This window comes from Salmo trutta, chromosome 21, assembly GCF_901001165.1.
Source record: "Salmo trutta chromosome 21, fSalTru1.1, whole genome shotgun sequence".
In the NCBI taxonomy this organism is placed as follows: domain Eukaryota; kingdom Metazoa; phylum Chordata; class Actinopteri; order Salmoniformes; family Salmonidae; genus Salmo; species Salmo trutta.
In genome coordinates, this window is record NC_042977.1 from 20941354 (window position 1) to 20958465 (window position 17112).

Sequence of the window (17112 nt, forward strand, 5' to 3'; positions counted from 1 at the left end):
GCCACCAAGCCAAACTGAGCAAATGGGGGGAGAAGGGCCTTGGTCAGGGAGGTGACCAAGCATCACATCTGGATGCCAAGCGTCACACCTGGAGGAAACCTGGCACCATGCCTATGGGGAAGCATGGTGGTGGCAGCAAAATATTGTGGGGATGTTTTTCAGTGGCAGGGACTGGGAGACTAGTCAGGATCGAGGGAAAGATGAACGGAGCAAAGTACAGAGAGATCCTTGATGAAAACCTGCTCCAGAGCACTCAGGACCTCAGACTGGTGCGACGATTCACCTTCCAACGGGACAACGACCCTAAGCACACAGCCAAGACAACGCAGGAGTGGTGTCGTGACAAGTCTCTGAATGTCCTTGAGTGGCCCAGCCAGAGCCCGGACTTGAATCCGATCGAACATCTCTGAAGAGACCTGAAAATAGCTGTGCAGCAACGCTCCCCATCCAACCTGACAGAGCTTGAGAGGATCTGCAGAGAAGAATGGGAGAATCTCCCCAAATACAGGTGTGCCAAGCTTATAGCGTCATACCCAAGAAGACTTGAGGCTGTAATCGCTGCCAATGATGCTTTACTTATGTAAATGTTATTTCCGTTTTTTTATTTGTAATAAATTTGTTAAACTTTCTAAAACCCTGTTTTTGTTTTGTCATTATGGGGTATTGATGAGGGGGGAAAAAACAATTTCATGAATTTTGAATGAGGCTGTAGCATAACAAGATGTGGAAAAATTCAAGGTGTCTGAATACTTTCCGGATGAACTGTGTATATATATATATAAAATTGGTGGAGTACTGTGGATACCAATATCCCTGTGAGCCTCCCAGGCCCATCTTGCCCAGGGTTAAGAACATAAATTGTAGATTCCTAATATTACATTGTGTTATATTACACCACGGATCCCTTGGCAAAAATAGGTTTAATCTGTTAGTAAAATTCATTAATAAATATATATATATTTTGAGGTCTGACCGCAAACCTCCTGCAGTAAACCTCATCGGACCCGCTTTGAGAACCCCTGTGATAGATGACATGTACAATAAACAGTAAAAAAAACCCACTGATTTTAGACTATTTTTGTTGTTGATTATTAGACTATTCGATCAATATTTATGGTTTAAAGTACACGTATCCACGAGATGGCGCTTGGAAATCCCTTTTCAAAAATCCCTCCCTGAGTTTGACCTATCTTGACAATGATAATTTCCTGTTAGAAAAATGAGAAAGGGGCTGGGCTGAACCATGATCCTGTACTGTGTGCGTGTAGAGGCGAAACATTCTGAAGCGGGATCTGGTGAACGGATTATTACCGGTGTAACGTTGGAAAATAAACCACTCGAAGGACGTCATGCAGTGGACGGGACTGGTACACCTCATTTAAATAATTACGGATGTCGAATAGGGAAACGGGTGAGGAAAAATATCTGTAATATAACCGAAAACGAATAACGAAAGTGTGCTGTCATTTTGGTTCATTTGCAGCTCATTAGCCACTGAGCAGGTTGACAGGTCGACCAACTCAGGTGAGCCCTTTGCTCCGAACTATGATTCAATCAATCGACATCTTTCCTCAGCCGCTCTGGTTGCAACATTTTGACAGTGGTAAACATTGTAACGTTTCTCAGCGCGTTTGTATTACATTGGAGAAGATACGTTGTGTATGTGAGTGTGAAATGTTTGTCTGTCGCTTATTCTCTTCTCTCTATTCTGTGTAGAGTGGAAATGAGAAGAGCGGCGGCGGCAAAGAGTGGAGCTCAAGGAAAGGAGCCTGGAAAGACAACTTCCACAGGACCAACAACGGCCAGGGAAAATGGACCGAGTATCCCAACAACACCGATCTCTCCAGTCAGCCCCACGACACCAATAATAGCCCCGGTTGATCTGAAAGATGAGCCACAGTCTCCCGTCACAGATGTCACTCAGATGTTGATCAAATGTGCCAAGTCCTTCATCGTTATTTTACCCATTTATGTGTTGGGATATTTTGATTTCAGTTTCAGTTGGGTTTTAATAGGGCTTACCATCTTTTTCTGGTGGAGAAGACATCAAGGCCATAAAAACAACAGACTGACCCGTTCCCTGGCATTCTTGGAGCATGAAGAAAAAACTGTCAAACAAAGTTTGGCGACCTCTGAGTTGCCACCATGGGTAAGAATCACATTGTTTTGTTTTTATTGAGTTAAACATTTTAACGGTTCTAAACACGCCTACCTTATTCCTGGTCAGTTGTAACACATGATTAGGGTTGTGAATGTTATTTTCCCCACAGCTTAACTGTCAGTTAAATAATCAGTTGCACAGTCTTTTTAGTGTTGATAGGATAATGTCATCGGTAATGTAACCTATAATTTTGCTCGGGAATGAGCAAATTTGAAAGTTGTGAAAATGGTGGTGTTTGATGCAAGAAACCACTTTACAAAATAAAATGCATTATTATTATTATTCCCATACCATTATTACAGAAAATCGGACAAATTATGCTACACTCTGCCTATTGGCTATTTAGGCTTGAATGAACTCTCAAAATACACTGCTGCCCCTTTAAGACACAAAAAAAGCTGATTACCTGACTTGCTTTTCAAAGATGTCTAGAAATGTCCAAGTTTTGTGCTCTTGTAAGAAGCAATCACTCCCCCATTGCTGACTACAAATGATCTATAACTGGGCTAATAACTCACTAACTAGAAAAGGATATTAACAAAATGTGCACACGTGGCTACATGCAGCTCTCACTTTGATCTCAAAATAAGCACATCTACTCTAGACCACAGCTGTAAACACAGTCCATTTCAGAGTAAATGGCACAGATCCATATATGGCAATGGTCTATTTGCATATAGGCCTACTGCAGCTCTTTTTGAATGTTTTATTTTATTTATTTCACCTTTATTTAACCAGGTAGGCCAGTTGAGAACAAGTTCTCATTTACAACTGCGACCTGGCCAAGATAAAGCAAAGCAGTGCGACACAAACAACAGCACAGAGTTACATATGGAATAAACAAGCGTACAGTCAATAACACAATAGGGGGAAAAAAGTCTATATACAGTGTGTGCAAATGGCTTGAGGAGGTAAGGAAATAAATAGGTTCATAGTAACGAAGTAATTACAAATTTACACTGGAGTGATAGATGTGCAGATGATGATGTGCAAGTAGAAATACTGGTGTGCAAAAGAGCAGAAAAGTAAATAAAAACAATATGGGGATGAGGTAGGTAGATTGAATGGGCTATTTACAGATGGGCTATGTGCAGCGATCGGTTAGCTGCTCAGATAGCTGATGTTTAAAGTTAGTGAGGGAAATATAAGTCTCCAACTTCAGCGATTTTTGCAATTCGTTCCAGTCATTGGCAGCAGAGAACTGGAAGGAAAGGCGGCCGAAGGAGGTGTTGGCTTTGGGGATGACCAGTGAGATATACCTGCTGGAGCGCGTGCTACGGGTGGGTGTTGTTATCGTGACCAGTGAGCTGAAATAAGGCGGAGCTTTACCTAGCATAGACTTATAGATGACCTGGAGCCAGTGGGTCTGTCAACGAATATGTAGCGAGGGCCAGCCGAAAAGAGCATACAGGTCGCAGTGGTGGGTGGTATATGGGGCTTTGGTGACAAAACGGATGGCACTGTGATAGACTGCATCCAGTTTGCTGAGTAGAGAGTTCGAGGCTATTTTGTAGATGACATCGCCGAAGTTGAGGATCGGTAGAATAGTCAGTTTTACCAGGGTATGTTTGGCAGCGTGAGTGAAGGAGGCTTTGTTGCGAAATAATAGGAAGCCGATTCTAGATTTAATTTTGGATTGGGGATGTTTAATGTGAGTCTGGAAGGAGAGTTTACAGTCTAGCCAGACACCTAGGTATTTGTAGTTGTCTACATATTCTAAGTCAGAACTGTCAAGAGTAGTGATGCTAGTCGAGCGGGCAGGTGCGGGCAGCGAATGGTTGAAGAGCATGCATTTAGTTTTACTTGCATTTAAGAGCAGTTGGAGGCCACGGAAGGAGTGTTGTATGGTTTCTTAACACCGTGATTGTTTATGCCATACGGGTATGTGAAGAGGAAGGGCTGAGTCTTGCTTGTCAATGCAATAGAATCCTACTCCAATGTGTTCTGCCTACAATAACATTTGTTGCCTATTTCATTTTGTTTCGGTATGTTGCATTAAAAGTGGCTAATATTTTGTTGTTTCGATCACAATTGCCACAGTAAAGGGAAACGTTGATGGTGTTAACTAACAGGGAAAAATCCAGAAAGTTGAGTGAAGTTCAATCTCGTTGTTATCTCTGTGGCACTGATATTTGTTCGGCGCAGCAGTCCTGGTGCTACCGCACTGATGCAGTTTAGAGAGAACATTGATCATCAGTCACCACCAGTCTCAGCTCAACTATCGCAAACTACTGCTTATCACTGAGGACTGGTCAAGTCCACTAAGGAGACAAGTGCCCAGTAACCAATGGTATTATTTTAGGCCCAGCTCTGTTGACATGATGTAATGATGACTGGAGACGGAGGGCACGTCCCAAATGGCACCCTATTGCCTATGTATTGCGCTACTTTTGATCAGAGCACTATGGGCCCTGGTCAAAAGTGGTGCACTATATAGGGAGTTAATGTGCCATTTGGATCCCAGAGTATCCCTCCATTACATGATTTACGACTTCACACAGGCTCACAACAAATTAGGACCTAATCCTTGGTGTTTGGGTGAGGGCTTTTGATTATTCTGTTAGGGTGTGATGTACTCGCCCTTTCGGCTGCAGGGGTTGAGGCTGTTGGGTCTGTTGTTTACTAGACGGCCATCTATGTCTTTCCAATTTTCACTTTTGTATTTCTACCCTGAATGCTTGTTGTGGACAGACTGAGGTTTCCTCCTTGAGATAGTGTTTTGGTGGAGGGTGTAGTCCTGTCACAGGTCCACATACTTGGCTGTTGGGTGCAGTCTGTTGGGTTTTGTGTAGGGCTGTCAAACAATTAAAATAATTAAGATGCAAGTAACATGACCAGCTAGCTAAAGAATGTCGTTAGTTATCAAACCAGAAAATAGCAGCTTGCGAGTATTTTAAAACGGCCTGCAACATGCGCATGAATCTGCAGCAGACCCCCCCCCCCCCCCCCCCCCCCCCAGGTATATTGGGCACAACTTCACATGATTTGGGCTATAGGCACATGGTCATTGACTGTTAACTGGGTTCCGTGTTGTGTTCTGCGCTTAAAAGGGTCCGTGCGGAGAAACACGTTCGCTTAAAAGGATGAAGAAATGCTATGAAGAAATGGAGACCTGATGAACCGCGGCAAAAAAAATGAACGCGATAAAAATGTCACGCGTTTTACGCGTTAACTTTGTGACGTAAGATACATTTTATTTTTGTGACATGAGATAAATAGCCTTCATTCAGAGTGAGAGTGTCGAGCAGTATGACGTATTGGGCTGTGAGTGTAACATCTTAGCTTTGCTTACTCAGACTTCAGCTGAAGATCGTAGGGAGAGTTGTTACTGTATCTCCGAGGGATCAGGGAAGGGAAAAGTCCATTCACCTGATGAGAGGTAGTTGTCTGAACGTTGTGACTGATTATCATTGTTCTTGGTTGGGATATAGTTGATCCCACTTGTCATTCTTAGGGTGGATTTACATTAGATCTCACTAGACCTATTTCACTATCTCTCTTCAACCTCAGATTTGCAACTTTGCTGTTTACACTAGCCTTGGATGTGGTGTAGTTCAAGCCACATTCCTGCTTCATGTGTGAGTGCAGCTATTAGTATACCGTAAATACTAGGGCCGTGACAATATCAGTATTGCGATACTCATTAGTATCGTGGCAAGGAAACAAAACATGAAGCGTAGTTAACTTCTTTAGTAAAACAGTCCTAATGTTGGAAACAAACATCTGTTTGTTGTCTTACAGAGTCACATTTATTTATTTTCCAAACTATTGCACACAATATTTTACATACAGTAGGTTTTTAAAGGACCAAAGATTTAGGTTTCCTTCATGTTTTAATTTTTGCCTTTGAAAAAATATTGTGATACTGCTATCTTCACAGCCCTAGTAAATACCATGGAATATAGACAAACAAAATAAGGATAGCAATTCAAACTATGCAGGAGCTTCTCATCTAAACCATATTCCATATAGTGTTGCACACTTGATTAATGCAATGATTCACACGTGTGGATATTTTAAAAGCCTTTCATTTTCAATTTGGCTAACAGAGCAAAAATGGTGTCTACTGGTATTAAGGAGACTTCTCTGAGAGAGATTTGAGTCTAGATCCGTCTCTTTAAACTACACAAGTATCTCTACTGGACCTAGTTTGTGTTGTCAACAGGGGTGAAAGTAGATTTAATTTCATCCCTGTACTAGACCTTCTACCCCAAAAAAGGTATGGGCCTAATCAAACAATTACATATAGAATCTCTATTAATTCAATAGGATCTCAATGGGCCTAGTTGTAAAGATTTGTCATTAACTTTTATAATGTGCTGCCTTTTTATTGTGGCATAAACACAACCAGTCATGATGTTTTCATCTGATTTGTCAATCACTTCAAAGGGCTCGTGTACTAGGCTACCCGCGCACGTTCATCCAGTCACAACATATTACCAGCCTCCGAACAGTGGTGAAAGGGTAGACATATTTACACCAAACACCAAAAAGTGTAATCACATTTTGGCGATTGTCTTTAGGCCAGAAGTGATGTGTCCACTGCTGTCTATACACGCGTCTCGGTGTCAGCCACTCATCTCTGCCCTGGCAAAATGGCAGTGTTCTCGTCGAACTACATCGCGTTTTGGAGCGTAGGCTATACCACCTGTTTAAGTCCATTTGCAAATGTTTCATGCCTCTGACATGCGGTAAGGATTCATAGCGGTGACATTTTGTTTTCATTATTGTGATAGGCTCATGCTTTACCGGTTCGGCGTACCATCACTATTTATTTTGCCGGGACACCTCACTTTCACCCCTGGTCGGCGAAGCAGTGAAGTGTAAGGATGCCCTTATTTGTATGGGTACCCACTTAATCAGCCAGCTAGATCAATGCTGCTAATCAACATGTTTGTTTCCCAACTTCAAACAACAGTTCACTTTCCCCACATCACTGTGCTTGACAGTAGCTCAACAGCCCTCATGGAGAGACTATGTAGGTCTATACTGGCCCCTATACCTATTAGGTCCTGCTGTGTCAGAGTAGCTCTGGAGGTCCTGGGGATGGGCTGATTTCCATTAGGCTAGGAGGGAGGGAGAAGAATACAGCTACATTCTAGAAGACCGAGCTTCCTTCCGGAAATATATCATCAGCGGAAGACAGACATGAATGCTGTTGGGATATCCCATCATTCTGACACTGTAGGGTTTGCAATAAAAAAAACACGTGTTTTGAACAATGGGTAAAATTGCATGTTAATTGTGTAGCTAGTCGTCTAAGAAACCAATAGTCCATTCCTCATGTCTCCATCATAATCCGTTCAAAACTTCTTGGAGTTTTTACCCTTGTAGGATGGTCAAAATTAGGGCCACTAATGTAAATCAATGGAGGCAAGAGAAAAAGTGGTCAAAAATCAGGAAAATAGCGTCAGCTAGGCTGGATGCTGTGAGAGTTAAGGCTACCTGACAGGCTGACCTTTGAACTTGTCATCTTTCTTGTCAAATCAGGAGGACATAATACAATATAGAGGTAAGATGGATATCGATTTTGAGACATGACATGTAGAATTGCTTTATTCAGGTATTTATATGCCTTGTAATAGGTTCTTATTGTAGATCTGACAGGTTGACATTTCACTCTGACAGGTGGACAAGTCAGGGCAAGTACAGGCAGCATTGGTTAAGTAGCCTATACAGAACAATCAATTCCAAACACAATTTTCCCTAGTTACTGTCAGAAACCTGCCCCTATGTCTGACATTGAGAAAATCTGAAGTAAGCAGCAAGCACTCTGTCAGGAGAAGTGGCATTCAATGTGATGTGATCCACAATACAATTGTTTGAGCTTTATTCGAAAGAAATACAGCAGGCCTTGCCCTCCTCTAGACTAGGCCTGTATCCCAAATGGTACCCTATTCCCTAAATAGTGCACTACTTTTGGCCAGAGTCCTATAGGCCCTGTTCACTACAAAGGGAAATGGGTGCCATTTGCGACACAGCCAGACTAGGTCTCAGCAAATGTGCCTGGAATCAGGCTTGATAAACGGTGTGGGCTGCAGCTCAGCCTGTTGAGCCAGTAATGTCTCATAGTGGATGGACATTTATATATTTTTTTCTCCCTTTTTTACAGAAACGCACACTTACCAATAACTAGGCCAATTTCCTACATTTAAGGTGGCTTGCTATTTATACAGATGTCATGGCCCGCATCTCTGTGATTCAGAGGGGTTGGGTTAAATGCTGAAGACACATTTCAGTTGAATACATTCACTTGTACAACTGACTAGGTATCCGCCTTTCTTTTCATAGTCTAATCCTTTGAGCCAATATAAGCCTAAATCATGAGCAACATCAAGCGAGATCAGGACTTGGATGTAATAGGTGCCGGTAGTCATTTTGGGTGCCGGTATTGTTAATATTTAGGTGCAGGAGCGCCACAATACTTTACAGCTAATATTCTATAAAGAGGAACAGGAACTCAAGCAGTAAAGCATTTGAGGTGTTGGTACTCCACTCTGGTGATCTCCTGCCCAAGTCAAGCACCGCGCAACAATGTCACAGAAATCATAAGGGAGTCTGAAACTAAGATTTGACCTTGTATGTACAGAGTATTTTTTTATATATATATGGAAGCAACACTGATTGACAATAAATTTCACATGCTGTTGTGCAAATGGAATAGACAACAGGTGGAAATTATAGGCAATTAGCAAGACACCCCCAATAAAGGAGTGGTTCTGCAGGTGGGGACCACAGACCACTTCTCAGTTCCTATGCTTCCTGGCTGATGTTTTGGTCACTTTTGAATGCTGGCGGTGCTTTCACTCTAGTGGTAGCATGAGACGGAGTCTACAACCCACACAAGTGGCTCAGGTAGTGTAGCTTATCCAGGATGGCACATCAATGTGAGCTGTGGCAAGAAGGTTTGCTGTGTCTGTCAGCGTAGTGTCCAGAGCATGGAGGCGCTACCAGGAGACAGGCCAGTACATCAGGAGACGTGGAGGAGGCCGTAGGAGGGCAACAACCCAGCAGCAGGACCGCTACCTCCCCCTTTGTGCAAGGAGGAGCAGGAGGAGCACTGCCAGAGCCCTGCAAAATGACCTCCAGCAGGCCACAAATGTGCATGTGTCTGCTCAAACGGTCAGAAACAGACTCCATGAGTGTGGTATGAGGGCCCGACATCCACAGGTGGGGGTTGTGCTTACAGCAAATTCGCCACTGGCGCCCTGTGCTCTTCACAGATGAAAGCAGGTTCACACTGAGCACATGTGACAGACGTGACAGAGTCTGGAGACGCCGTGGAGAACGTTCTGCTGCCTGCAACATCCTCCAGCATGACCGGTTTGGCGGTGGGTCAGTCATGGTGTGGGGTGGCATTTCTTTGGGGGGCCGCACAGCCCTCCATGTGCTCGCCAGAGGTAGCCTGACTGCCATTAGGTACCGAGATGAGATCCTCAGACCCCTTGTGAGACCATATGCTGGTGCGGTTGGCCCTGGGTTCCTCCTAATGCAAGACAATGCTAGACCTCATGTGGCTGGAGTGTGTCAGCAGTTCCTGCAAGAGGAAGGCATTGATGCTATGGACTGGCCCGCCCGTTCCCCAGACCTGAATCCAATTGAGCACATCTGGGACATCATGTCTCGCTCCATCCACCAACGCCACGTTGCACCACAGACTGTCCAGGAGTTGGCGGATGCTTTAGTCCAGGTCTGGGAGGAGATCCCTCAGGAGACCATCCGCCACCTCATCAGGAGCATGCCCAGGCATTGTAGGGAGGTCATACAGGCACGTGGAGGCCACACACACTACTGAGCCTCATTTTGACTTGTTTTAAGGACATTACATCAAAGTTGGATCAGCCTGTAGTGTGGTTTTCCACTTTAATTTTGAGTGTGACTCCAAATCCAGACCTCCATGGGTTGATAAATTGGATTTCCATTGATTATTTTTGTGTGATTTTGTCAGCACATTCAACTATGTAAAGGAAAAAAGTATTTAATAAGATTATTTCTTTCATTCAGATCTAGGATGTGTTGTTTAAGTGTTCCCTTTATTTTTTGAGATGTATATATGAATGATACTATCGTTACAGTACATATTACATAATGTCTGAGATGTCTCATTTTAAGATGCTCTTTGAAGAGTGTCTCTCTCTGTTTTGCACTTTCTAATGGTGTGTCAGTCAGTCCTAAAAATGGAAAAATAGTTTGTTGAACAGAGAGCCTTGATTATTTTAAATGTGCAGATCCTGTACTGTTTTATATGACCGCGACTTCCTTCACACAGTCTCATGGGAGCGATGAGTGTTGAACACAGCCTTGTGCTGTTGAGTTTTGCCTCTGACTACAGGGAGAGGAGAATAGGCTTTGTTTGACTTTTGTTCAAACCTACAGTCATGGGATCAAAGTAATGTACTGCTGTTGCATATGACCCTAACCACCTCCACACACGGTCTCTTATAGGAGTGACGGGTCTCAGTGACCTGGAGAGGGAAAGACTTAGTCCAGTCATCATCACAGTGCTCACTCACTGGATAATATGACTGACATATTTATGGGGGGTCTAAGGACAACACACACAACAATGCAGGAGCTTTTACAAGCTGATTTTCCTTGTTATTATACCATGTGTACCACCACCCTGAGACCAAATATATTTCCTGTGTTGCCTGTATAGTACTTTAGGCTATGTAGTATAGAGCTGGATCCTGCTATAGTTACACTCATGCAGTGTTTCCCCTATATACATTAAGCAGAGGTGCACCGCTTCCTAGTGGATGACCTGCTCATGGCATGGCAGATACTGTAGCTCATGTGCCACGAAGGCCTGTGAAGGTCTGTGATTTGATACTCCCCACAATGGCTCTCTCTGGTTCATGTGGTGATTTATACGTCCCGCTCCACCCTACCATAAAGGCTGAAATATATGTGGGAACAACTGTCTTGTCATATAGTATGTCCTGTCCTGCAACATTTACCTCCCACCATTGATATAAACTCAGCAAAAAAAAAAAGAAACGTCCCTTTTTCAGGACCCTGTCTTTCAAAGATAATTTGTAAAAATCCAAATAACGTCACAGATCTTCATTGTAAAGGGTTTAAACACTGTTTCCCATGCTTGTTCAATGAACCATAAACAATTAATGAACATGCACCTGTGGAATGGTCGTTAAGACACTAACAGCTTACAGACGGTAGGCAATTAAAGTCACAGTTATGGGAACTTAGGACACTAAAGAGGCCTTTCTACTGACTCTGAAAAACACCAAAAGAAAGACGCCCAGGGTCCCTGCTCATCTGCGTGAACGTGCCATAGGCATGCTGCAAGGAGGCATGAGGACTGCAGATGTGGCCAGGGTAATAAATTGCAATGTCCGTACTGTGAGACACCTAAGACAGGGAGACAGGACAGACAGCTCATCGCCCTCGCAGTGGCAGACCAAGTTTAAAAACAACTGCAACACAGGATCGGTACATCTGAACATCACACCTGCGGGACAGGTACAGGATGGCAACAACAACTGCCTGAGTTACACCAGGCACGCACAATCCCTCCATCAGTGCTCAGACTGTCCGCAATAGGCTGGACTGATGGCTTGTAGGCCTGTTGTAAGGCAAGTCCTCACCAGACATCACCGGCAACAACGTTGCCTATGGGCACAAACCCACTGTCGCTGGACCAGACAGGACTGGCAAAAAGTGCTCTTCACTGACAGGTCGTAGTTTTGTCTCACCAGGCATGATGGTCGGATTCGCGTTTATCGTCGAAGGAATGAGCGTTACACCGAGGCCTGTACTCTGGAGCGGGATCAAGGTGGAGGGTCCGTCATGGTCTGAGACGGTGTGTCACAGCATCATCGGACATAGCTTGTTGTCATTGCAGGCAATCTCAACGCTGTGCGTTACAGGGAAGACATCCTCCTCCCTCCTGACTAGAGGTCGACCGAGTTATGATTTTTCAACGCCGATACCGATTTATTGGAGGACCAAAAAAAGCCGATACCGATTAATTGTCTGATTATATATTTTTTAAATTATTTTAAATATTTTGTATTTTTTTGTTGTAATAATGACAATTACAACAATACTGAATGAACACTTATTTTAACTTAATATAATACCTCAGTAAAATCAATTTAGCCTCAAATAAATAATGAAACATGTTCAATTTGGTTTAAATAATGCAAAAACAAAGTGTTGGAGAAGAAAGTAAAAGTGCAATATGTGCCATGTAAAAAAAAAAAAAGCTAACGTTTAAGTTCCTTGCTCAGAACATGAGAACATATGAAAGCTGGTGGTTCCTTTTAACATGAGTCTTCAATATTCCCAGGTAAGAAGGTTTGGTTGTAGTTATTAGAGGAATTATAGGACTATTTCTCTCCTATACCATTTGTATTTCATATACCTTTGACTATTTGATGTTCTTATAGGCACTTTAGTATTGCCAGTGTAACAGTATAGCTTCCGTCCCTCTCCTCGCCCCTACCTGGGCTCGAACCAGGAACACATCGACAACAGCCACCCTCGAAGCATCGTTACCCATCGCTCCACAAAAGCCGCGGCCTTGCAGAGCAAGGGGAACAACTACTCCAAGAATCAGAGCGAGTGACGTCACCGATTGAAACGCTATTAGCGCACGCCCCGCTAACTAGCTAGCCATTTCACATCGCTTACACCAGCCTAATCTTGGGAGTTGATAGGCTTGAAGTCATAAACCGCTCAATGCTTGAAGAATTGCGAAGAGCTGCTGGCAAACGCACGAAAGTGCTGTTTGAATGAATGCTTACGAGCCTGCTGCTGCCTACCATCGCTCAGTCAGACTGCTCTATCAAATATCAAATCATAGACTTAATTATAACATAATAACACACAGAAATACGAGCCTTTGGTCATTAATATGGTCGAATCCGGAAACTATCATTTCGAAAACAAAACTTTTATTCTTTCAGTGAAATACGGAACCGTTCCGTATTTTATCTAACGGGTGGCATCCCTAAGTCTAAATATTGCTGTTACATTGTACAACCTTCAATGTTATGTCATAATTATGTACAATTCTGGCAAATTAATTACGGTCTTTGTTAGGAATAAATGGACTTCACACAGTTCGCAACCAGCCAGGCAGCCCAAACTGCTGCATATACCCTGACTGCTTGCACGGAACGCAAGAGAAGTGACACAATTTCCCTAATTATAAGAAATTCATGTTAGCAGGCAATATTAACTAAATATGTAGGTTTAAAAATATACACTTGTGTATTGATTTTAAAGAAAGGCATTGATGTTTATGTTTAGGTGCAACGACAGTGCTAAATCATCACCCGTTTGGCGAAGTAGGCTGTGATTTGATGAGAAATTAACATGCACCGCATCGATTATATGCAACGCAGGACACGCTAGATAAACTAGTAATATCATCAACCATGTGTAGTTAACTAGTGATTATGTGAAGATTGATTGTTTTTTTATAAGTTTAATGCTAGCTAGCAACTTACCTTGGCTTCTTGCTGCCCTCGCGTAACAGGTAGTCAGCCTGCCACGCAGGCTGCTCGTGGAGTGCAATGTAAGGCAGGCGGTTAGTGTTGGACTAACAAGGTAAAAATGTGTCGTTCTGCCCCTGAACAAGGCAGTTAACCCACCGTTCCTAGGCTGTCATTGAAAATAAGAATGTGTTCTTAACTGACTTGCCTACTTAAATAAAGGTGTGTAAATGTTTTTTTTTAAACGGCCAAATCGGTGTCCAAAAATACTGATTTCCGATTGTTATGAAAACTTGAAATCGCCCCTAATTAAATCAGCCATTCCGATTAATTGGTCGACCTCTACTCCTGACATGACCCTCCAGCATGACAATGCCACCAGCCATACTGCTCGTTCTGTGCATGATTTCCTGCAAGACAGGAACGTCAGTGTTCTGCCATTGCCAGCGAAGAGCCCGGATCTCAATCCCATTGAGCACGTCTGGGAGCTGTTAGATTGGAGGGTAAGGGCTAGGGCCATTCCCCCAGAAATGTCCGGGAACTTGCAGGTGCCTTGGTGAAAGAGTGGGGTAGCATCTCACAGAACTGGCAAAGAACTGGCAAATCTGGTGCAGTCTGAGGAGGAGATGCACTGCAGTACTTAATGCAGCTGGTGGCCACACCAGATACTGACTGTTACTTTTGATTTTGACCCCTCCCTTTGTTCAGGGACACATTATTCGATTTCTGTTAGTCACATGTCTGTGGAACTTGTTCAGTTTATGTCTCAGTTGTTGAATCTTATGTTCACACAAATATTTACACATGTTAAGTTTGCTGAAAATAAACACAGTTGACAGGGAGAGGATGTTTCTTTTTTTGCTGAGTTTATTGCTTTCTGACTACTGACCTGACTACTTTCCACCGTAGCAGAAAGGGCTGAACCTGCAACTTCTGGTTTAGTTGGAAGTTGGAGCTGTTGCTTTTGACCTGCTGGTCTGTAATGCCTCACATAGTTACTGCTACTGACTTTTGACCTAGTAAGCAAACAGAACAGAAGATATGAGTGTGATAGATCGTTTCATGGCACTAGGACCTTTTTATTTTTTACTGTAATAATAATCGTATGTAATAATACTGACATCTGTCACAAATGCACTATTCTGAAGGCAACACTAGTCACGTCCCATCCAACAAAATGTAAATAGCTGGTGAGAGCAAGACGACCAGTGTAATTCCATGTCTAGGCCTATACAGTATATTACAATTTCATTTTGTTATTATAGTGTTTCTCTCTTCATAGAATGAATGGTTTTGTATAATCCCACAGAACACAAATCTCGTAAATTGTTCCTGTGACAGTATGTGTCCACTGTGTGTGTGTGTGTGTGTGTGTGTGTGTGTGTGTGTGTGTGTGTGTGTGTGTGTGTGTGTGTGTGTGTGTGAACGAGACAATGACCCCTAGCTAGCTGCCCTTGTATGGATTCCTAAACAGCTGTTCTGTGATTCCAGAAGTCCAGCATTACTCCAAAGGGCTGCGTACCAAGTGGCACCCCATTCCTTATATAGTGCACTACATTTGACCAGAGCTCTAAGCACTTTAAGAAGATGGCACTGTACTGGATGGCTGTCGTTTTGCAAGCTCTATTTTGTCATTCTTTTGTCATTTATTTGTACTTTATGTTCTATAAATGTATCCACTATCATTCCTTACAACCAACAAGAACTTTTGAACATAAGATTGGTAGTTACTCACCTTAATTCCGGCTTCAACTTCGACTCATCCCTGGGCTCTTTCTGTAATTCCGACTCAATTTTCAGGCTACCCAAGAGGAAACGCCTGCGTTAGAGGCAAGAGAGGGGGTATCCTGGTGAGATTAAGGTGAAGAGAGAACCAGCCACCTCTTCCCTCCATTCTACTGGCCAATATACAGTTACTTGATAATGATAGATGACCTCTGATTGAGGGTTTGCTACCAACGGGACTCTCTACTGCAATATTCTTAGCTTTTCTGAAACATTGCTCACGGACAAGATACCCCCCCATGGCTGTCCAACTGTCTCATCAACAACAACTGGTGTGCTGGCTCGAGCGTGGTGGAAGTATCAACTCATTGATCACAGTCTTGGAATACCTGATGGTCAAATGCCGACCCTTCTACCTCCCGAGGGAGTTTTCAGCTGTTATCATGATTGTTGTATACATTCCACCTCAGTATAAGAAAAATAACAATCTGGCACTTAACCAACTGTACGAGGCAATAAACAAGCAGGACAACTTACATCCAGAGGCTGCTTTTCTGGTTGCCGAAAAAATATATATATATATATATACATGACCAAAACTATGTGGACACCTGCTCATCAAACATCTCATTCCAAAATCATGGGCAAGAATATGGAGTTGGTCCCCGCTTTGCTGCTATATCAGCCTCCACTCTTCTAGGAAGGCTTTCCACTAGATGTTGGAACATTGCTGTGGGGACTTGCTTCCAATCAGCCATGAGCATTAGTCAGGTCAGGCGCTGTTGTTGGGTGATTAGGCCAGGCTCGCTGTCGACGTTCGATGGGGTTTCGCAGGTGTTCTATGGGGTTGTGGTCAGGGCTCTGTGCAGGCCAGTCAAGTTCTTCCACACCGATCTCGACAACCGTTTCTATATGGACCTCGCTTTGTACAAGGGGGCATTGTCATGCTGAAATATGAAAGGGCCTTCCCCATACTGTTGGTTGCCACAAAGTTGGAAGCACAGAATCATCTAGAATGCCATTGTATGCTGTAGCATTAATATTTACCTTCACTGGAACTAAGGGGCCTAGCCTGAACCATGAAAAACAGCCCCAGACCATTATTCCTTCTCCACCAAACGTTACAGTTTGCACTGTGCATTGAGGCAGGTAGCATTCTCCTGGCATCCACCAAAATGTCAGACTGCCAGATGGTGAAGCTTGATTCATCACGCCAGAGAACGTGTTTCCACCTCTCCAGAGTCCAATGGCGGCAAGCTTTAAACCACTCCAGTCGACTCTTGGCATTGCGCATGGTGATCTTAGGCTTGTGTGCGGCTGCTCTGCCATGGAAACCCATTTTATGAAGCTCCCGACGAGCAGTTCTTGTGCTGACGTTACTTCCAAAGGCAGTTTGGAACTTGGTAGTGAGTGTTGCAACCGAGAACAGACGATTTTTATGTGCTACGTGCTTCAGCACGTTCTGTGTGCTTGTCTCGCCTTCCACTTCGGGGCTGAGACGTTGTTTCTCCTAGACGTTTCCACTTCACAATAACAGCACGTACAGTTGATTGGGGCAGCTTTATGCAGGGCATAAATTTGCCGAACTGATTTGTTGGAAAGGTGGCATCCTATGATGTTGCAACGTTGAAAGTCACTGAGCTCTTCAGTAAGGCTGTCAGCAATGGGTGTGGCTGAAATAGCCAAATCCACTAATTTGAAGGCGTGTCCACATACACTACATCACCAAAAGTATCTACCTCTATCACTCCGGTATCCCTGCAT

At 43.4% G+C, this 17112-nt stretch overlaps 1 protein-coding gene across 3 annotated transcripts in view; it reads left to right on the forward strand.

Moving 5' to 3' along the window:
- Nucleotides 1-1229: 1229 nt before the first annotated feature.
- Nucleotides 1230-17112, forward strand: part of LOC115156912 (extended synaptotagmin-2) — a 56928-nt gene continuing 41045 nt past the window's right edge. The window contains exons 1-2 of one of the 3 annotated variants that reach the window (XM_029704732.1): nucleotides 1230-1411; nucleotides 1717-2149. In XM_029704732.1, the coding sequence (XP_029560592.1) occupies nucleotides 1724-2149 (426 nt within the window). In that variant the 5' untranslated portion in view covers nucleotides 1230-1411; nucleotides 1717-1723. The other 2 variants (XM_029704734.1, XM_029704733.1) reach the window with 2 other exon arrangements.